Source organism: Festucalex cinctus, chromosome 1, assembly GCF_051991245.1.
Source record: "Festucalex cinctus isolate MCC-2025b chromosome 1, RoL_Fcin_1.0, whole genome shotgun sequence".
Lineage (NCBI taxonomy): Eukaryota > Metazoa > Chordata > Actinopteri > Syngnathiformes > Syngnathidae > Festucalex > Festucalex cinctus.
Window position 1 is genome coordinate 29,965,974 of NC_135411.1, and position 23,895 is coordinate 29,989,868.

Sequence of the window (23,895 nt, forward strand, 5' to 3'; positions counted from 1 at the left end):
ATATTAATAATAATCTAATAATGTAATATGCCCAAGATATTCGTGGCAGTTTCGCACCCATATTAAGATTATTCATATTAATAATATGCTAATAATGTAATATGCCCAGGATATTCATTGACAATCCACATATGATAAACAGATTGCTACAATAATGATGATGTCATCATCAACATCATCATCATTTTTCTAATTAAGGTTATAACCATTGTTAAGACGCTATTGTTAAACTAGCATAAAATGTGTCTGATGTCGAGAATTCAGCCGATGTTCCGCGCTGGTGTTCAATGGCATGTATGATGTAGATAAGGTAACAGAAAGACCTCGTTACATTTCTATCTATTATACCTCCTATTGTTTTCCTAGTTTTCCGGTGTTTGTTTAATTCGTGATTTTGGACAAAAAAAAAAAAAATGTACTTGCCTTATTTTGTCATATATTTTGTTCTTATAGGATTTATATCGCAAGGAGCGAGCAATTTTGTGTGCCGTGGGGCGAACAGTTAGTATGTGAAACGTAATGGAACGCAGCCCTCGCTCTGTTGCTTGGAGGCGCTGTTGTAGCCCGGAAGAGGGGACTTCGACGGCGGTGATGGGCAAGCCGGCACTGCGAGGACAGACGCGAGGTTTTTGATGACTGCTGTTGCTTTATCGTTTCCCCAACCCCCCACGAACACGACCCGAAGGTATCACCGAAAGCAAGAAAGGAGAGGAAAGGAGGAGAAACGTCGCGGTTTCCTCGTGGCGTGGGTAGGCAATGAGATGGCATTGGGTGGATCAGCTGTGTCATGTGAATTGTGAACATCTGTAGTACAGCATCCCGAAATAGCTACACTAAGAAATATATTTCATAATTAAACCAATTTATATGATCATATATATATAAATGTGGGTCAGTGGGACTTCATCTTGCATTATTGCTTGACTGACTGAAAGTGTCATTGACCTTGGTCACTGTAATGCTTATTATTTATTTATGTATTTTTTTTAATGGGGGTGGGGCGGATCAGATCAGTCTTTGGCAGACTGTTTCTGTATGTGAGATGAGTCAGGCTAGGAATGGCAAGAATTTGATGAATGTGATGAAAACGATTACAACCAGAGCCTCTATTTGTTATATACCCTGTCCCTGCAATCACATATTGACACAAGTGTGCATTAAACTGTCCGTACAATCCAACAGCGGCAATGTGGATGGAAAGCTATGAGGAATTCTGCCTTAGAAGTGTGGCCACGCTGCAGGAGGAGGGTAAATTCAAGAGAACGACATGTGAGCCGATCGTGACGTACTCATCTGTCATCGTCTACTGTGGGAAAGCTGCCCTGTCCCCTCTGGTAAGGAGCAAATGTACACTTGTGAGGCCTCAAAAGCTATTAAGGCAGTGTGTATCGTGCAGCAAAATTAATTTAACATATAAAAACAGTAACACTTCTAAATGTTGTGGGACATGTGACTTCTGAAGTCTTTATCAGATCAGTTGTTGGCAGGGAAAGAAAGCACAACTGTTGATGAGGATCATCAAGATTGTGTTCTATATCACATGGGAAAAGTGTCACTTTATGCCATGTTTAGATATGGATTCTTGGGAAAGAAAAAACTGGAAATTGTACAAAAACCTCATTAAAAAAAATAAAAAAATAAAAAAACGAGCAGTTAGCTTGAACCTAAAATCCCAAACCTGATTCTTAAGCTAAAACCCTAATCAGGACCCCTAACCCACCAAACTGACCGAATTCCCAGCCCATATCCCTAAAACAAGCTCCAACCCATAACACGCGGAACTCTAACAATAAATCTTACCCTATTGCAACCCATAACTTAAACCCAAACCCAAAACCTTTAACCATCACCAAAACACTGATCCAACACCTAACCCTAAACCCCAGATTCCAGAAGCCCAACCCAAAAATCCGCATAACCCTAACCTCAAAGCATAGGCCCTAACCTTCACCAAAATCAATACTGCAACCCAGAACGTGAATCCAAAAACACTTTATCTTTCACTCAGAACCCTGAACTAAAACAACACCAGAAACCTTAAAGTGACAGTGTGTGATAAGTGACCACTAGATGTCGCAATCGCATAGAATGCAGCCGAAGCTCATGCAGTTAGACTTCGCAAGCCTACCACTAATTCTTATTTTGTGTGACCAAATGAGCATCTTGCGAGCGACGGCAACTTGGCAATTGGTGTGAACCCCAGCGAGCGACGCCGAAACACAGTGAGCCGGATTTAGCCCGAGCAGCTAACAAGAGCAGACAGCATGTGTTAGTCAGAGCCATCAGCTGGAGTGGCTAGCAAGAGTGGCTTGTGGGAGAAGCTAGTAAAGAAAAAGCTAGTAAACACTTGTGAGGGCACAGCAGAATGTGTCAAGTGGTGGGAGCCCGAATCACGGGTCTCGGTGATGACTACCTGCAGGCCCCAGCTGTGAAAGGTCAACCCATTGGGTCCTACAGGAGCTACAAACACTTGCAGGGCTAATTACATTTGCGAAATAGCCCTTCGGATATCCGTAGCTGGAAGATGGTGGTGAAGCATGTCAGCCTCTTGTAAGGTGAGATTCCAGCTGTGTAATATAGTTACCGATTAGATATTAAAAGTATGTTGATGGGATAGAACATATTTTTTTGCATATTATTGAAATCAATACTGTTGTTTTTTTTTTAAATGAATTAATACTATATAGCTCTATAGATGACACACTGTCACTTTACACAAATCCTAAATCAAAACCTGAATCCCCAACACTAACCCTAACCCCCAACATTCATCAAACCATAAATGCAAACCATAACCCAAAACCGTAACCGGCTTAACCCCACAAAGAAGCTATCATTCTCAGCCTTTGATCCATCTGTTTTAATGCTAAATTGTTAGCATTGTCATGGCTAACTCCCAACTATACCTTAAAACATTCCATAAATCAAACATTAAATACACACAACACCCATACAATATAAAGAACATACAGCATACTAGTTCTTGTTGAAATAATAAGTTAGCAGTACTACATTCTATTTTGCCTCAATTACTTCAAGATGTAATTATAGTCAACAATCAAGTCCTCACAATGCACTTAATTCTCAACTATCAATTCATCAAATTTTGGACTTGTGTGTTTTCTTTTTACAGTTGAATGCAGAGCAGCGTCAACAGATGTGTGACCTCAGACTGAGGGCGGTCCAGCTGGAAACAGAGCGGCAGAATCAGCAAAACAGCAAACCCTCGGCCCAAGTTCAAAATAAACCTGTGAGTTGTACAGCGCAGTCGCAGGGATGCCCGGGCTCTGGTCTGGTTCCAGAAGAAAATGAAACAAATAGCAACAAACCAGTTTGCAAGGTATATTCAATACAGTCCTTACCTTCAACACTGTGCAAAATAACCCGGGATATGCTGCAGCTAAGCAGGACAAGTAGTTTATAAGTAGCTGGATGTATATAATAATAATAATAATAATAATAATAATAATAATAATAATAATAATAATAATAATAATAAGAAGAAGAAATTGTATTTGTAATATTAGGAAGAAACAAATGATGATGATGATGAATTTCAAACATCTTAATTCAAAGTAAAGTTTTCTCCTTGAAGACTCTTCTACAGAATGCAGCACAAGCACAGTATATCCCAGTTTCCCTGATAACATTTACATACTTGACTACAGATTGTCTGACACCAGACTTTCCCCAACAGACTCTCCTATTCTTAACCCAATGATGTTGCACTTTTGTCCACTCTTTGAAAACTTAATTTGCTTGCTAGACCTGTGTAGTTACTTCAATTGGGCCGTAAGTAGAAAACATTAAGCCTCTCTCTGATCAGACAGTGCTGCCATCGATTGTTTGACACAGGCATGATGCATAGGGCTGGAAAACACAAGTTGGAATTAAGGTCTTGGTTAACATTCAACTTCAAGTTATATGTGATGTGAGTAATGTTTTTGTGAAGTACATGCTGGTGTGGTTTCTGGCTGCTGATAGTGGTTTCTCTGAACATGGTTTTAAACGCTGCGATTGGTTGGCAACCAGTCCAGGGTGTCCCCCGCCTACTGCCCAGAGCCAGCTGAGATAGGCGCCAGCAGCCCCCGCGACCCTTGTGAGGAATAAGCGGTCAAGAAAATGGATGGATGGATGGTTTTAAACGATCTTCCACAGGGTTTGTGTACCTATGTTTCAAAGAATCCATCCATCTAGTGATGTGACGAAATGTTCAGAGGCTTTGGAGCGGGTATCGAGCAAGAGTGGGCGAGGCAAATGAAGCCCCAATTTGGAGCGTGTGTCGTTTCCAAGAAAATTGATGACAAACGAGGCCTCGGCTTGTGCAATGACATTATTGGTTCATAGTGTGTCATTACTTCATAAAACTGGAGGCCTCGTGCTGCTTTGCGGGTGTTAGCTTTTGTTGTGAGCTTCAAATTAGTTGGCGAGTTAGGCAGTCACTCTGTGTGTGAGAAAATAATGCTTAATGTGTAGAAGTACTTGTGAGTTAGCACCTTTATTTTCAAATGCGACTGGTCTAGTCATTGTATGAAATTATCTTTACATGTTGCAAGTTGTCATGTATCATGTTCAGTTGGCACAGTTGACCCTTTTATGCACTATGTTCTTGTCCTTCCTAGATTTTGACAGTTTTAAACTCTTTATTTATATTCATAAACATTGTACTTATTATTATTTTTTTTTTTCTTCCCGGTGTGCTATATTTGCATTAAACACCTACTGCTAAAACTTCAATATTGCTACTCTTGGAAGTCTTGTCACTGTTTAGCCTATGATCTTATTTCATTCTGCATATTTTACCGCTTGGTATTTTGACCACTTGTTGGCGATGTAAAGCAAATGAAGCTTTGAACCATGTGTAAAACCACTGTCTGGGAAGCTTTAGTGCTTCATGAAGCTTCATTTGGCCATCACTACATCCAGCTATTTTCTACCGCTTGTCCTGTGTAAATACTCGACTAATTGCAGGTCGTTTCAAAGATTGTTCATTGCAAATTTTAATCCCGAAACAGAAAGTACCAAGTGGCGAGGCTGAAATGTCACCAAGTCCCAAAGCAACAACACTCAATGGTTACACACTGATCACTGACTCGCCCGGACTTCCCACAGACCCTAGAGTTGGATTTCATCCTAGCAGTCATCCAACTACCCCCATCCTCAATGGTCTTATCACTGGTGATGAGGCGAAGCTGGAGACTGAATATAAGAGTGATGAAGAAGATATGAGTATGGACAGCCTTCTCAAGCAAACAAAAGAGGATGTGAAGAGGGAGCCGAGTAAGGACTCGTCAAAAGTTGTCATCTCAACACCTTCACCTGAGGCTGTCTCAGAAAAAGAAATGTTTAGTCCAAAAAGTGGTGTTGAGTTTGGCTTTAGTTTGCATCGCAGTCCCGTTGGCCCTCCTAAGATTCCCTTTCATGAAAATATGTATGATCCCAAGTCTCAAAAGCCTGTATCACCAACTCTTCCCAATCAGTTCAATTGGCAGCCGAGTCCAGAGTCCAGCTTTAGGCCTCAGGTTCAGGGACGTAAACCACGGCCATTCTCTACAGGGAACATCCACATCGTGTTCCCAGGAATGCCAGGGGAAGGTGTTATTCTGTCGGACAGACAAGAGGTGCTCCCTGGAGCCACATGGTCCCCGGTAATGAGCAATGGCGGGGCTGGTCTAAACAGGCGCGGTAGCCATCAGTTGAGCCATTGCGCCATCAGTCCAATGCGGGAAACCCATAGTCCCGTGAGCCCCTCATTGCCTAGCCCAATTGGGCAACACGATCGTCTGTCGTCAACGTTCCGCCGGCGTTGCCAAACCATGGACGGTCAGCTGCACATTGACCACACTGGATCCGATCACATTGACCGCAGTCAAGAAAGGGCACCTCGCTTCATAGCGGGAGTCACGATGCGGCCCTCAAGCTGGCGCAACACAGCTGCCCCCTTGAACAACTCATTCAAGGTAGAGAATCCGTCACCGTATCTGCGGAGACCTCACATTTCCCCTGAAGCTACGTTCAGGAAGGAGCCTGATGATCCTCAAGAGCTTTGTGACAAAACCTCTCCAACTTCCCTCAGACCTGTAGGAGACACACATGCCAGTAACACAGGTATGTTATCAAGGATGATAGTTTCAAAAGTTGTGTAAAAAATTTACGACCACATTTTGGCACACAGAAGAGACCCAGAGGCGAGCGCAGGTTCTGGAAGACATGCAAAGGCGTCTGGAGGAAGAACATGCGTTCCAGATGTCACTGCTCCTGGCCCAGCAGGAGAAAGAACAAGAGCGCCTCCGTATGGTGAGCATATGTTTCGCAACTATTTTTGTGAATAAACTGTTAGTTTACGGCGGAGAACCGTTCCTACAACATTGAGGTAACCCGAATTTGTTTGCAAATCAGAATGGATAAACTAGTTCATTGTGCTTCATTCCTAACATTAAAATGTATGTCGTATGAAATCCACAAGGACCTTGACTTGCAATAGAATATTGCCAACTGCACAACTCACTACTTTGTGTGTACTGTGAAAGGAGTTTGAAGAGACTAAAAGAAGACTGAAGGAGCAGCAGAATGTGAAGCTCCAGACTTCAGACTCTTGTCAGTGGAAGCGTGTGTCTGGGAATGACGGACTTCCAGCTGTTAGTCCATCTGTCATAACACCAGGTCACCGTAAAGGTACCACATCAGCATGCTCAGTTTGAACATTACATTTGATGACTCACAGCTTCTCTTTCTCTTTTTCCAGATTTTCCTAGTCCCATTAGTTCAAATGTGACCTCTCCCTCTGCGCAGTCCCCCGTCTACCTACAAGGGCCTACTTGGCCAGCCCACAAACCTCAAGCAAGGCTAAGTCAGGTGACCATGCGTATGATTACTGGGACTTTATTTTCTCAAACTCCATCAATGTTCCGATCTGTGCAGTAACATGTTTCATTCGCAGGCTCTGAAAGCAGAACAGCAGAGAGCATTGTGTCGAATCGGCGCCATGGCCCGCGGCTTCCTCGTGCGTCGACTTCTCAAAACACACAAGGTCCAACATCTGCGTCAGACCGTCATGGTGAGGCCTAAACGCTCGCAACATGAACTGGAATGGCACATCGTTGAGTTCAGATTTCTTTTTTCTTTTTTCTTTTTTTTTTTAAGAGTTGAGTTCAGATTTCGGCCACGTCCATGAGTTGAGTAGTCATGTGTTCATTTAACTTTAAATTTCTCATACTCTTTCTTCAACCTAGATTTAAGAAAGAGACATGTTTTTGTTTTGTTTTTTGTTTTTTTGTAGGAAACCACTTTTATGCACAAACACCAGAATTTTGTTACTCTGGTTAAAGTGTTTACAAGACAAGAAAATTTGCTCTACCACTATAAAAGAGAAAATCCAAGATCCCTGTTCTTTTATTTTGGCCCATCTTTGGCCCACTTTTGGCCCAAAGTATTGTGGACTAGTTTCTTCGTATTTTTATTCAGTGTGCAGGAATTTGTTAGTTTATTGTTACTCTAATATATAATTAACTTGGATTAAAGTGGGGCAAAATTTGTTTCTAAATGTTTTTTTGTGTCCTTACAGGACACACAGGAGTTCATTAGTTCCTTCCAGACTGAGGGTCCACAGAAGAGAAGCAATTTCTCAGCACAGGACATCTCCTTGCAGGACAGAGTTCGAGCCCAGGTACGAATGTGCCGTAACCAGAAGCTGGCATTGACAGTAGTCACTACTGCTTAATGTTCTCTTTCATTCTACATGTTGCTGTTTACGTTTTTCTCAGTTACGTGCAGCCCTCTATGACATCCATGAAATCTTTTTTGAAATACCACTTGGGGATCGATTGTTACTGCAGCAGCAGGACAGGGAGCTCTGCGCTGAGAAGAAGCAAAGAGACATGGTAACCAGCACCATCTCATGGGTCTATGCAAGTTTCTGGCCGGCAAGCTGTTAACCTAGTAGTTAATAGGATTGTTAACATTTACTGTACATTTACTGTACATTTCACTTCGCTATTCCTGAAGTTAAAATAGTTTGTCAGGCCAAGTCTAGCTGACTTTTCTATTTAAAAAAAAAAAAAAAAAACTTAAACCAAACAAGTTTGCCACATGGTGGCGCTGTTATTAAGCTTAAAGTTGCCCTCACTGCATTTGTGTATTTTGATGTTTCTATCTTAAGCTGTTTGACAAAAAAAAAGTCAATCTAGTGTTCATTTGTGGCACCTTTTTTCAGGCACAAATATTAAATAACGCATCATCAGCCAAGGCAGTTTGTTTCTTCGGATTTGAACATTTTCACACAAGTGTAGGTTTATGTGGTATATGTTTTCCTTATGGAGGTATATTTGTCAAATTCTAAAGTTTTGAAAAACCTTCTTCGTGTGTGTTCAACTTGAAATTTGTCACAGAAGTCAAGTTTAATGTACTCCAGAAATTAGGCTGTTGGACCACAGATGTTTTCAACATGGTGGTGCATTTTAAAAAATACTAAATACAGGAGTTAATCAGGTTTCAGCTAATACTATGTGTTGATTTTGACTTGAATAATGTCACATCAAAACAGCTTAATGTGCTTGAAAAAAATTCAACTGAACCTTTTCTACAAGGTCTACTGTTCTCAAGTCTTAAACTTATAAAATGTGAATGTTCCTTTTGACTTTATAGTTGTTGTTTTTTTTTACACAAATCTTAAAAAGGAAATTACATATGAGAAAATAAATAACTTTTTGACATTTAAAACTGTACACAAAAAGACATTTATACATTTTTCCTTTCACCATAAATACCAGTATATCTTGTTTAAAACTTGATTTATTTATGTGACTGAGTGTATCCATTGTGAAGGAGAAAGCCAAGAAAGAAAAGGAGAGAGCGGTACTGTCTGCTGCCACACAAAGATCTCTGGACCGAAAAAAGAGGTAATGTATGAAGGGAAAATAAAAAGCAACTAAAAAAAATCCACTCTGAATGGGACATTTTTCCCAATTGTTTATGTTAGTAATAATGAGATCCAGCATAGTGACATCACTGTGGGCTCTTTCAGGGAGGGGGAATCACCGAGCCAGGCTCGAAAGGTGATGCAGAAGCCAAAAAGTCCCACTCCCATCAGGTAGTGGAAATGTGCGGTTACACTCAAAGCTTTTTCAGTCCATGCGCCCAGAATCTTTGAACATATGCTGCCTTCTTACTGTTGTCTTTTGTCTTTCCCAGTTCTGGGCTTTATTATTATTATTTCCGTATGCCTAGAAATCTGCACTGATTTATTCCTTTCCTAGAGTTCAAAAGTCCAAGTCCAAAAATGTGTCCCGAGTCAGCTCAACCGCCAGGGGTGAGTTCATGTCTCATTCACCGTACAGTACTTAACTGTTGGCTCCCATGCTACAGTGGGTATAAAAACTGCAGTAGAGCTAGGGGAAATCCCATGATAAAAGGCAGCTTTCAGTGATGTAATAATACGGGACCCACATTAATCATCTCACAGTGTTTACACTTGTAATTTGATTTGTGTGCAAAAAAGATCTAAATGTGTCCGATTGTGGGGATATCCCTTGTGTACAGCCCCCATTCAGATAACCATCGCGATTTTCACGTAGATTTAGGCTTTTATTTGTTTTGGATTTATTGATATGTGCGGAATAACATTAGTGAACACATTTGTTTGCAATAATAATTGTGTTCTATTGTAATAATAATACAATACAACTTAAAATATGAATGAAAAATAATAAACTCATTCACTGTCGGACGTTTTCACACCAGAACTTCCTATCTTGCTGTATGCCAGGTGTCTTTGAGCATTTTGATGGATCTTTCAAGACTCATGGAATATTGTTATTAATGACAACATGTAAACAATTAAAAATCAACTTTTTTTTTTAATTAGGAGAAAAACATATAATTGTCATTAAAAGATTGGTCTCATTTTTGACATCACAAACCATTTTTATATCCACTGAACTTGTTGCCAAGTGACAGTATAACATTTTTTCCAAATAGCACATTTTGATTGTAGGAGGAACTTTATACCAGAACTAGGGACGTTTAGAGGACCATTGTGTTTTTGGACCCCAGCAAAACTAGGGTAGTGCTAGGTAGGGGTCCAAGCTGGCGTAAGGTTTGTAGTGTCTGTCATTTGAACCTTTTACTTCTAACAAGTACCTAAGAACTAAAGGTTCCTGGCATTTTAGGTGAAAATGCAAAAAAGGAATCAAAAAGTTCAGTGTAATTTTTGGGGACGTTGTTGCTGTATCTCAATCTCCAACTTCATTTCTTCATGGATAGATTGATGGATATCGATGCACTGATTCTTGGTCTCTGGTGTTTCCTGTCAGGAGCTGGTACAAAAAGACCCCCGAAGCCAGAGTGAAGCGCACAGACAACCAGAAGAATCTGAAGAAGCAACACTCTCTGGGCTAACAGGTGGCAAACACATCCCATGACGACATCATTCTGAAATACAACATAAACCACTAATTTTGTTTCGCACTGATGTTGCCCTTGAGAACCATATTTGGTAAGTAAAACTTTAGTTGAAATGGCAACTATAAGGAATTAGAACCATGAATTCAGTGGTACCTTGACTTACAATTTTAATGTGTTCCATGACTATACTTGTTTTCCCCAGAGGATAAAAAATATGCCTGTTAGTATTAATATATTGTCTGTGTACATGTGGTGCACTGTTTCTCTTCAAATACCAGTTGCTTCAAGTGGTATGAGTATTGGTACTCATGATAGCAGCTGATAGAAGTATTGGCTGTTCTCTTGTGGCTATTTCACGATCAGGAACTAGACATAGAATACAAATTTGCCGTTCATTTCATCCCATTGTAAGGAACAAGGGATATATAGGTGATTTAAATACTGTATAGCAGTCATTATTTTTTCCAGGGAAATTTTATCAAATGTACTGGTGGTATCTATCGGTGACTACTCAAGAGTTGAGTACTCGTACTGGTATTGGTCTGAAAAAACATGGTGGTATGGAACATCCCGAGTAGTATTAAAGTGAGTATCGATTTGCAACATCAATGCTAGTTTTGTTAGCCCGTATGTGGTGTTGTGTGCTATCATTAAGCTAGCGTACCTTTGTAAGTTTCATTGTGTCATTTTCTTGGTTTTATGTTTAGTTTTAAGGTAAACGTTTACCTACAGTGGCAATAAACATCTTGAAGCAAGCACTATGCTGCTTGTTGGGAAGTTTGTTGCCACCGAAAACAAAACCAAAAAATCAGATGAGCGACGGCTTGCATCGCAAAAAACCTGAGGACAGGTCACTCATAAGTCAAGATACGGCTCTAATTAGTAGTTAAATGCAATGGAAAAAAATGTATGTTATGTATATTACATTTTTAATAATTTTCTGTGTTTATAACTACATTTCCAAATATTTCAATGAGAGTGCTATTGAACAAGACTTGAGTAGCAAAACTTGCAGCAGTTATAGTGACTTACTATGTAAATCCTGTTGGAAATTGTGCCTAATGAACAATGCCTTTATTATCTGTCATAGTCTGAAATGAGTGTTCCCATCACCCAGTGCTGCCAAGTAGAGATGTTTAACAGTGACAGCACAGAATTTGTAATTAAATTTATATCAACTGATATTGTCATGGACTTTAAGGGCTTTGATTGTCTTTTTGTTTCTATTTTAATGGTATTGAATTTGCCTTTTATTGATGCGTAACTTTTGTCTTAAATTAACACCAAGCGAAATCTGAATGTATTTGTTTACACACTGGCACAATTTCACTTTATTACAGCTTCATCATTACTGTGCTGTTGAGTTATTGAGTAGAAATATGGAGACAAAAGTAAACATTAAATAGAGTGATCAACCACTTTGTTCTCATAAACTATCATTATTTTCCTCATAATTTCTTTTTTGTTTTTTTGTTTTTTTTCAGAAATGCAACATATGTGGCCTTAATGCCCCTTTATAGAGTAAAAGACAAAAATAAAACAATCTTAAAGTAGCCTCATAGATCCCCACTTACTGCATATGCTTCATTTTTGGGACTGAGATTTAGCATAATTCACTGAAAAATTAGGAAAAACTGTGTGTAAAGGGATCTTTACCTTTATTCAGATCTGCACCAAAATTGAACAGGGTCTTGATATGAATGTAGGTTTGCAGGCCCCACTCTTGGATACAAACAAATAATTACATAAACATAAATATATCACATATAGCTAACATATTTGTGCCGTGTTGATGTTGTCTGCCTACTGACATTGCAGTTCCAACGTGTATGTTTTCATTTCAACTATTGATTTCATTATGTTTTGTATGATGAGAATAAATGATGAAATCATCTGCAAAATCAGTTTCAGATGTAATTTACTGATGAACACATAGTGGAACGTGACCAAAACTCCACGTGTGGGTGATGGGCCCTTCTGCGGTGTTGTTTCATTTTGAGTTAAACTTCATGCGCAGTGACCCAGACCTGACATTATGACGTTTTTATTTTATTTTATGTTTTATCATCCTCTTGCTTACGTACGCCTTTTTCTTCAACACTGTCTCTTGCCGAATAAATGAGCGGTGCTTGTGATGCTTCACTAGCCAGGAGATTGTGATCTTCATTCGTTACCCAGTAACCAAACACAACCAACCTGACACCCTCTCTGTGTTCTCCCGCGACTCTTCCCTTCTTTTGTCTCGCCCTCCACTCGGGGACCATAAAAGGCAGTTGATGCTACGTGATAGATGGCACGAGGGGCCGCTCCACCTCGTCCCTGCAGTTTCTGCATTTCACATGTGACCACCAACCCACCTTCCATCTCTTATCCCCTCTCCTTCCAGGCCTAGTAACGCTGCAGTATTTTTACACAAACTGCTCCCTAGCAACAAGACCAAAGGCAACACGACGCCCTACAACAAACATTTTGTTTTACATTATGATTTTTCGCAAACTCAAAGCAGCTCTATTACCATATAACAGCGTACAGGAAATGCAGGCTTTGATTTGGCGTCATTCAATGTTTTCTTTTTTAAAAAATCCAAGTTAACTAAATCTAAAAAAGAAATTACATAATTAAATTAATAGGAAACAAATATTTCTACACAACATTTGAATGTTTTGGAAACTATTGGGTATTTTAATAAAATGTATTTGAAAATGTTGTTAGTCATATTTTTGTGAATAAAGATTAATTTTTTGAAGAATAATAAGTAATATTTTCTCGACAAAAAGTAATAATTTATGAGAAAAAAATGAAATATTAATCACAACTTTCTCAGTTTTCAAGATAAACATGAGAAAATTACAGAAACATGTCATTGTAATCTTATTTTACTAGCTAAAAGGTTGCATACCTTCTAGATTACATTCTATTTAGTAACTCTAATTTATTTTTAAATTCTGGATAAATAAATAAATAAATCAAGTTGCACAGTAGTTTTCATCAAAAGTCCTAATTTATGAGAAATAAATTGTAATATTAGTCTTATTTTTTGAGAGTATTATTTTTCAAGATAAATGTCAGTATTTGAAAAGAAAAGTCATCTTACTTAGTCTTATTTTCTGGATAAAAAGTTATGTTAGATTAGATGTAGCAATATTGTATTTTGTTTATCTCTTTAAATCTAGATGGCTTTTTATATAGTTGTATTTTTCTAGATAAAAAAAAACTTTATTTGTAAAAAGTTGGAACATTAGTCTTGTCTTCTAATTTTCAAGATAAATTGTAATTTTCAGAGAAAAAGTTGTCATTACTGTATATGTTTTGTAGATATTTTTTTTTTATTTTGACATTAAAAAAATTGATAAAAGTTTAGATTTTTCTGTATAAGGTTGCTTTTTTTTTTTTTTTTTTTTAAACATTTTCTAGTTTTTTTTCTTTTGTATTAATGCTGAAAAGTTGCAATATCCATCTGTTAACATCTATCATTCCACTTTCTGAACTGCTTATCCTCACCAGGGTTGCTATTATTATATTTATCGAAATAAAATAAGGCTGCTTTGTATTACTATTACTTCTTAGTTTTATTTATTGAGCTTAACATTTCAAGATATAGACAGACAGTGGTAACTTGATCGTATTTCACATCCTCAACTATTTAAATACGGTTTTAAGCAACAGAAAATGCGCTAAACACTAAAGAAAATCCCCATTGTTGTAGTTGTGAGCTAAGGTTTCCTGTATGAGTGCAGTGTGCCTCGTGCTAGCTTGTGTTTCATTCATTTTTTTGAATAGGAAACTAAGTACCAACCACATTGAAAAGGGCGAGCTCTCGTCTCCCCAATGTTGACGGCGCCGGCCGAAGTGCTCTCATGACTGCATCCCGCGGGATTCTGGGAAAGAAAACACTGTCGCCTTTTCTTGCAGCTCTTCTTCCATCAACTCCCTCCCTCGCTCCGTTCCCACATCAAACCTTCTTCTGCTCTCTTCTTGCCTTTCAACGTGACACCCCACCGCCTCATGAATACAAAAACTCTTGTTTTCATGCCAGCCATAAATTGAGGGACTTTTCCATAGGCGTGCACAGGTAGACCCCTAGTGGTGCTGACACCCTTGGCCCTCTGCCTAAAGTGCCCTTTGGAAAGTTCGTTTATTTATTTATTTATTTATTTATTTAATAATAAACACTTTACTGAGGACAGGTCAGTGTTGACACAATCTGAAGAAAAGCTTCATGATTAAACGTGTGTGCGTGTGTGTGGTTGGTGGGGTTAGCACCGTCCGAGCTCTCTCTCTCTCTCTCTCTCTCTCTCTCTCTCTCTCTCTCTCTCTCTCTCTCTCTCTCTCTCTCGCTCTCCGTTTGTCACGTGACCGCTAGCCACTTGGTCGCAGTAACAAGACACAAACACACGCACGCACCATCTCCTTCCCCTGCTCCTCCACCAGCCAGGTAACTTATTATGAATCCAGTGAAATTGTATTGGTTGTTTGCCCTCTATTCCTTACCAATAATCATTTTGTTGTGAAGTAGCATATGTCTCATACAGCACAAACAAATGAGCATAAATTAGCCGAATGGCCACCTAATTAGCTAGTTTAAAACGCTATATGCTAATTCAATAATAGATAACGTGATAACCACCACATAGTCAGACTGAGGGTGAAAGGAAGCTCTCTGTGATCCATGCATTGAAAAGCATTGGACTTTGGATCATTCACAATTAAAATACCCCAATTTTTTTCTGCTCGCGCCCGCTGCTCGCATATGAGACAGGAGGGCCGCCGATGGCTTCACTTCTCGCGACAGCCGTAAATGTCATTGTTAGTCCGTTCATATTTACTTTTGAAATAAATGCTTCCAGTGCCGTCAGCTGCTGGAATTTTTAATGACAATGTGTCTCTCCTCATTTAAAACTGAGTTTAATACTGAAGGAGACAAACTCGTCTTTCTGGTGCACCATTTTGAATGGCCTTCCAGCACTTTTTATTTTATTTTTATTTTTTTTAAATGCTTTATTAACAGTTCAACACAGCTTTACACTTAATAATGCGACTTGCATACATAGATACAGAAATCGATATACAGTTTCAAGATAGTAAAATACACACACATAAAAAAAAAATAATAATAATAATAATAATAAGCTTTGACATGAAAACAGCTCAACCATCCCTGGATATTACACAAATGAAGCATCATACGAGAAAAACGTCTAACAGATTCGACAATTTACTGCTTTTCTTATTGTTGACTAATTTCACAGTTTTGAAAACGGATTTCAATTCCAGAAGGAAGCACACAAATCTGGGGTTAGACTTGGAAAGTTTTTGTTTGTGAATAAAAAACTTAGCGTAAAGAATAACAAAATTAAGTAAATATTCAAAGTTTTTGTCTTCTGAGTTACTATAGTAGCAAACAACATCTTTTAGATGAAGATTGTAAGGGGTTTTAGAGGCTTTAAAGAAAAAAGCCACTAAATCACACCAAAACTGTTTCGTAATCACACAGTCATAAAATAAATGAGATATAGTTTCAACTTCATTTTCACAAAAAGAACAAAGGTTGCTAATATCGGCAAATTTTGATATCAAATAATTAGTAGGATAAATATTATGTAGAATATTAAGATGTATGACCTTGGCTTTATTAGTAATACATTATTTGTAAGGTAAAAGCCACACTCTTTTCCAATTTATATCTATAATTTTAGAATCCCAGAAAAACTTTCCTCTTGGTACAATTCTTGTTCTTTTTTTGTAAAATCTGGCGTATATGTTTATTATTACATTTTGTGTCTGTTAATTCAATTCCATCAAGTTTCAAAATAGGAAGTGTTAAAACAGTTCTATCATATTTTAAATGATTCACCATAAGTTGAATCAGCCCATTTGGAATAGCACGTACTACTAAGTTAAAGGTCTTGAAAGGAACTGGAAAATTATGCACAGACATGAATTGTTCAAAAGACATCATACTACCGGATTCATCAAATAAGTTACAAACATGCTTAATTCCTCTTTCATACCAAGTATGAAGGAATATAGACTTGTTTCTGACAAGTATAGTAGAGTTGTTCCAAAGGAAAGTTTTGTGGGGTGAAAAGTTATGAACAAAGGCCATAAGCCAAGCAAGAAGGACCTGTTGATGAAAATTTGATAACTTGGCGGGCAGTTTGTTTGGCAAAAAATTACATTGAAGAAGAAAATGTAGTCCACCAATTTTGTTGAAAATCGAATTGGGAATAAAAAACCAAATTGAGTCTGGGTTCAAGAGACATTTTTTTAACCAAGTAATCTTAAATGTATTAACAACGTCACAAAAATTCAAAATTTCAAAACCCCCCTCTGCTTTGCTATTGGATAGCACCCGCTTCTTGAGCTTGTGAGACTTATTCTTCCAAATGAAGTCAAAAAATATCTTACCTATTTCAGTGACTGTTGACTCCTTCACAAAAAGAGATAGCGATGGGTAAACAAAACGAGATAAGCCTTCCGCTTTAGAAAGGAGAACCCTTCCTATTACAGACAAATCCCTTTGAAGCCATAAGCCAAATATATTTCGAACCTTTTTAATTCTATCTGAAAAATTTAGATGTTGTCTAACAGTAATATTTTTAGATATGACTATTCCTAAATACTTAACTGATGCCTTCAAAGAGATATTATCTATTACGGAGTCTTCAGAGTCATGTAAAGATAATATTTCACATTTGGTCTTATTCAGTTTTAGACCTGATGCCTTAGAGAAACCTTCAATCAAAGTTATTGAATGAGCAACTTGGTTCTTGTCCTTCAAAAACAAAGTGGTGTCATCAGCCAATTGAGAAATCCTAAGTTCTCTGCCAAAAATTGAGATCCCTTCAAAATCTCTATCCATACGTATATAAATGGATAATAGCTCTGTAACAATAATGAACAAAAAGGGGAAAATTGGGCAGCCCTGTCTGACCCCGCTATTAATAGGGAATCTACTGGAGGTACTCTGGTTTATCATGACAGAGCTATTAATACCATTGTAAAACATACGGACAATATCAATAAACGTATTCCCAAAGCCAAAAGCTCTAAGAGATTCCAAAAGAAAATTATGCTCAACAGTGTCAAAAGCCTTATAAAAGTCCATAAATAAAATAAGTGCTTTAGATTTAACATTGTCCGCATAATCTATCAGATCTAAAATCAGTCTTATATTACAACTTATATGACGATTTTTCATAAATCCTGTCTGTGTTTCTGCAATAATAGAATGGAGCTCTTTTTTTAATCTATTCGCATAAACCAAGGCCAGTATCTTGTAATCTATAGTCAAAAGAGTAATAGGGCGCCAATTTTCTATTAATAAAGTATCTTTATTTGGTTTGGGGATAAGTGATATTACCCCTTGCTTCATTGTAGTAGTCATCTCTCCCTGACTGATGCATTCGTTGTACATGGCAATTAAAGGAATATGTAGGAGATCCCAAAAATGGGTATAGAATTCAACAGACAAGCCGTCGATCCCAGGGGACCTCCCCTTTTTCATAGACATCAAGGCATCCTTAACTTCTTCACAAGACAATTTAGAGTCACAAGATAATCGGAAATCTTCATTAATCAAGGGGATACGAGAATTAACTTTTTCCCAAAAACTCTCACAATCTATTACATTAAATTTAGTGTCATATAGATTTTTATAAAAAGAACTAACAAAAGAAGATATTAACTTATGGTCTTTAGAGAGATTTCCATCAATATTGATAGCAGTCAAAGAGTTTCTTTTGAAATTTCTTTTCTCTAGCGCGAAAAAATAACTAGTATTTCTTTCTCCCTCCTCCAACCATCGGGCCCTGGATCGAATAAATGCCCCCTTTGCCATGTCCAAGTAGATCTGATCCAACTGTAGTTGAATATCCTTCAATTCAAGTTCCTCGTCTAAGGTGAGACTATTATTTTTTAATAAATAACTTCAACTTCAACTTCAACTTTATTCCAGACTCTAAGTCCAATACAAACGAATAACAAAATATACACCATCAAAAAACAATAAAAGAACAATAAAAAACAATAAAAAACATTAAAAACCAATAAAAAACAATAAAAAACAGGGGGACTGTTATACAGTCATCAGGCAGTCATACCAATGTTTCCACATCCTAGACTGATACCGTACAGCACTACACTTAATATCAGTCAAAGACAGCACAACTTCATTCATAGTCCTATTCAAGCGACAAATAAAACTGTATACAAGCTTTCGCAAAGTAGCTTGTAATCCGTTTATTCTAGCTGTAACAAACAGCTCACTTGCTCTAGTCCATCTTGGTCTCCTAAGGAGCACCCGCAAAGCGTCATTGTAGGCCACCTGCAGCCTTTGCAAACTTCCTTTCTTGTAGTTTGACCACAGGTGAGCTGTGTACAGCGGTGTACAGTATGATTTAAACAATTCGATCTTCACCTTGTCCGTACAGAAACCAAACCTGCGAGCCAGAGTGTTTGCTTGTGCGTATAATGTCCTACATTGCCTATACATGTCATCATCATCAGACAGATCTTCTGTGAATATATGTCCCAGATACTTTATTTTATTCCTCACATGAAGCACAATATTGGACAGATAAAAAGCAGGAAATGTCAGACCTTTGTCTTCCCTCGTTCTACATATCATAATCATACTTTTATCTGCATTATACTTGATGTCATGCTCCAAACCATAACTAGCACAGGTGTTGAGCAATTGTTGTAAACCAGCAGTACTCGGGCTGAAAACCACCAAATCATCTGCATACATCAGATGATTTAGCAGCAAATCACCACTATAACAGCCAGTATTGCATGCCTTCAGCCTTACTGACAGCTCATCCAAATATAGGTTAAAAAGAACTGGGGATAATACCCCCCCTTGTCTAACCCCATTTGTAGCGCGAAATGGTAAGGAGACACTGTTCCCCCATTTAATTCTCATCGTCTGCTGAGCATACCAATAGGTTAAAATTCGAACAATATAATTTGGCACACCCCTCTGTATCAACTTCATAAACAGCTTCCTGTGATTTACCCTGTCGAAGGCCTTGGATGCATCCAAAAAGCACATAAAAATGGATGAATTCTGAGCTTTATATTTACTAATAATTTCTTTAAGAGCATAGATACACATATCTGTACCTAAATTTGCTTTATAACCGAACTGGCTGTCTGAGGATGTAACAATTTTTAAGATTTTATCCAGCAATATTGCTTCAAGAACTTTCGACACAGTACTGGCCAAAGCAATTGGTCTATAGTTATCTGAACTACCAATCTTCCCAGCTTTATCTTTAATAACAGGAACTAATAGCACAGTTAGCATGGAGTCAGGCAAAAACCCATGAATAAAAAAAGCTGTGAAACAAATGGAGATCAGGGGAAGTAACCTCGCACTTGCAAACTTTAAGTGCTCAGCTGAGATGCCATCCAAACCAATAGCTTTATTATTTGACAAATTGGAGATAGCTTTCAGTACTTCATGACCAAGGATTGTATCTGAGCTGTCAACTTCATTCACACAGTAAGTGTTACTCTGTACACAATTAAATAACCTACTATAATGTTGCCGCCATAACTCCAAGATATTATCTGTTCCAGTTTTACCATCAACAGCACATGGTAGAGAATTTTTTGTTTTCATGGCCCTAACCTGCTTCCAAAATTCATATGTGTTGTTACACTGCAGTTTCCTGGCCATAGAATCAGCTCTCATTGCCTGCTCATTTTTTACAATGAAGCGTAGTGCATATTTATATTGTGCATTAGTGACCCTCTTATACTCATAAATTGGACCACATCTTGGCCTTCCAGCCAGCATCCACTCTCTAGAAGCATCACGTGCCTTTGCATAGAATTCTGCCACATGAGCATTCCATCCCGGTTTTACTTTCTTTTTAAATTTAGGCTTTTGAAAACATTTACTTGACCTAATCAATGAATCCATTATATCCTCATACATAGAAGAAATAGCTAATATATGATCAGAGTTCTTACAGTTATTATCTCTACACACTACTGCTTCTCGAGGCAGATGTATATTTTCTAATAAGATATCCGTACTTGCACAATATAATACAATGTCTTCTTGTGCGAGAGAACTCCAATCCAAATACAGTCTACTTTCATTACAACAGTTTTCCGTTAGAGGCAACAATTGATCATTTATCTCCATCCCAAATGGTAAATGGTCAGCTGTTGATACATCATAAAGGATGCTCATATCTGTCAGAGAAGCGTGTGCGTCCGCTGTTGCGACACAGTGATCCAACCAAGAGGTCGTATGCCACGCCTCACTAATATATGTAAAACTATTTACAGGCAGTAGGTCTCTGGATGACAAAATCAAGCCACTGTCATCACAGAACTGTGTCAAATGATTTGCAAAAAGTGACTTACTATCAGTAATGTCTGCATTCATGTCCCCAATAATAAATACATTAGAACACTTATTTTCCTGTATAAAAGAATTCATAAAAGCTAATCTATATAAATACTCAGTTTCATTAAAAGTACACTCATATGGGGTGTAAACATTCAGTATTACACATTCCTTTCCGTTACATGTCAACTGAATTGCTATGCACCAGTCCACTCCGAGCCTAATTATATTTACACAGGAATCAAGTCTTTTATTCCAGAGAATTGCTACTCCTCCAGGAATACGTCCACGTATTATTCCATCACTAATGTCGACGCTGGACTCTCCTGCTCCATGAAAGTTATCATTCATTGAGTTCAATCCCTCTAGATCCTGTTTTGTCAGAAACGTCTCTTGCAAACACAGCAAATCACACTGTTCCAACAGGCGATCAACAACCATTCGCCGAGCTCGATCCTCCACAGTCTGCCCCAAACGCAGACCGCGACAGTTGTACGACAGGACTTTCAAACCCATGTTGAATCTAGCGAATGCTGCAGCCCACCTAAGCCCCACTCATCTGCGCTCCCAAGCTAGCATCATTCGAGCCAGTAACACCAGCCCTGCTGCGCTGCTCATAAAAGCGTCTCACATAGGCTCCGTTCGGCCATATCTCAGGGTTATACATTTCAGCTACCTCTTGACACTCAGCAGTAACTTTAAATGAGGAGAATCTATTATTAGCAGTGACTATTTTCTGGCAAGCCACTTCGCGTCCAAGCTGCTTCCGAAGGTAGTCAGACAATGTCTCTGTGTCCAGATCAGGCAAGAATTTAGTAGCGAAGACACTCACCAGTTTTGTCGTCACTGTTTTAATATGGTCACCAACCGCTCCTGTGCCCACAATTGCCATGCCTTTACCTGGCTTCTTCTTCAGACCAGGCGCAAATAGTCAAGCTTGGCAAGCAATTCAGCTTCATGGAGATTTTTCTCTTTCTTTAGTTCTTTGCTTCTTTTAATGGAAATGCACCGGACCCTAAATTTGAAAAATTCCCATTTCCGGCAAACGTTATTGTCAGCCTTTTCAATTAGAGTGCTATATATTAAGGTTTTAATGGATTCATTAAACAATTTATCACCAAGTAAAGAATTATTAAATTTCCAGTATCCTCTTAGACCAGGCTTGTCTTGGATTATCCCCAACTTCAAAATGATTTGCATGTGGTCTGTTAATGGTGCATATTGATGATAAACTTCTTTAACAAATTGAAGGGAGGATGAAGATATTAAAAATAAATCAATTCTAGATTTTAATGTCATACTTCTATTACACCATGTAAATTCCACCTCATTAGGATTAAGAAATCTCCAAGCATCAGTCACAGAGAGATTGGAACAGAGCAATGACACAAGATTATTGTTTATAGACGTTTGGGATAATTTAGGGGGATATCTATCCTTCATGTCATCGAGACACTCATTAAAATCTCCACCAAGAATAAGGAGTGCATCCTGGTATTTGTTATTGAGATATTTCACTTTTGAAATTAATAAATCAAATAGTAACTTATTAAGAGCATGAGAATTAAATCTGTATATGTTGCAGATAATAAAAGTACCATTGTCTTGTTTAATAACTACAATCACCCATCTGCCATCATTTGAAGACATTGTTTCAAGAACATCCCCTTTAAATTTATGAATGAAAATTAAGACCCCAGCAGAGTGATTAGTACCGTGGCTAAAGTAAGATGAATGTCCCCATTGTGTTTTCCAAAATTTCACATCTGACTCACCAGAATGTGTTTCCTGAAGCAATATTAAGTCAGCTTCTGATTTTTTACAAAACAAAAAGATTGCTTTACGCTTGGTAATATCCCTAAGACCTTTAACATTTAAAGACATAACATTAAGAGAATTGAACAAAAAATCCATAAAACTAAAACAGATTACCTGAAATCCCGAGCACCAAACTAGAGATGCACTTGACAAAAAACACCTAAAAGAGGTGGTGATTAACAACCATTAAACTGTTAAACACTTAAAAATATATAAAAGTAGGTAAATAAAAAAACCTTTAAATTGAAAAAAAAAAGAAAAAAAAATAGAAAATAATGTAGGAACTAAAGTAGGTCATAGACAAGTATTGTAAACCAACAAAATTTTGAAACTATCATCTTCAAAAGGTTGTACAGTTGTGTGACAGGTGTGGAGAGATTTCCTTTTTGTTTTTTTTTGTTTCACCTTTTGTCAGTATTTACTCCATTTTTGCGTGAATGTTAAATTAAATATATATGTATATTTTTTGTTAAATCAAAATCACACCCGCATAGACACTGACATTTTCTAGCTTGCAGTCCAACCTAAAACATATACAAATACAATCACTACTCCTTTGAGAAAAGGCAAAAAATAAAATAATAATTACTGAAATTAGAAAAATAAAATTCTAATACTGTATAGGATCTTAAATTTCCAGTTCAACCTAAGGCAGGTGGAAATCATTTTAACATAAATTCTTTAAAGAGAAAAAATGATATTTAAAAGACAAAAACAACAACAACAAAAAAAAAGTTCTTCAAAAAATGTCCTCTCATGTTCATAGTCACTGAGAATGTCCATTTTGAAAATTATATTAAATGAAAATCTTTACCGTCCCATAACATAAACAAAATCTTTGGTTCCGGATAAGCACGTTTCCTCACACTGAAAGTAATTCTAATTTACCTCTGGGATGTTCATCTTCTTGCCATTTATGAAAAAAACAAATGGACCACGGAAGACAGCTTTATCTCCTCTGTCTCTCGCTTTCTGAACCAAAGGCCAAAGCCTTTCTCTCGCAGCTTTATCCTCTGGGGATAAAGCCTCGGTGATCCGTAGCTTGTTGTCGAGAAGAAACTTCGAACCTTTCGCCTCCTTCCATACAGCATCACGATGTCGTCGCAAAGCGAACAGGACAATGGTTGATCTGGTCGAACCATCTGGACGCCGCTGCCCAACTCGATGAACAATGTCGATCCCCTCCTTCAAGCAATCACGGATGGAAGGAGCTGTCTTCTCCAGGATGGTGATAACTTTAGTTCTGATGTCCTCACAATCTTCCTCCTTTATTCCATGAATCTTCAGTGACCAGCGACGGCTGTAGCGTT

At 38.0% G+C, this 23,895-nt stretch overlaps 1 protein-coding gene across 3 annotated transcripts; it reads left to right on the forward strand.

The window, feature by feature from the left end:
• The first annotated feature begins 549 nt into the window (after positions 1-549).
• ccp110 (centriolar coiled-coil protein 110) lies at positions 550-12,302 on the forward strand. 3 transcript variants are annotated; one of them, XR_013284325.1, is made up of 14 exons: positions 550-749; positions 1,183-1,334; positions 3,134-3,340; positions 5,016-6,108; positions 6,176-6,297; positions 6,531-6,675; positions 6,746-6,855; positions 6,941-7,057; positions 7,565-7,666; positions 7,774-7,880; positions 8,824-8,897; positions 9,023-9,088; positions 9,255-9,307; positions 10,311-10,402. XR_013284325.1 is itself a non-coding variant. In XM_077527217.1 (14 exons), the coding sequence occupies exons 2-14, from the start codon at positions 1,188-1,190 to the stop codon at positions 10,393-10,395; spliced, it is 2,439 nt and encodes an 812-aa protein (XP_077383343.1). In that variant the 5' UTR covers positions 550-749; positions 1,183-1,187; the 3' UTR covers positions 10,396-12,302. The 3 variants fall into 3 exon arrangements, 2 of the variants coding, with proteins under 2 accessions (XP_077383343.1, XP_077383229.1); XM_077527217.1 differs by having other exon boundaries at positions 7,764-7,880; positions 9,023-9,091; positions 9,257-9,307; positions 10,311-12,302; XM_077527103.1 differs by having other exon boundaries at positions 7,764-7,880; positions 10,311-12,302.
• The last annotated feature ends 11,593 nt before the right edge of the window (positions 12,303-23,895 follow it).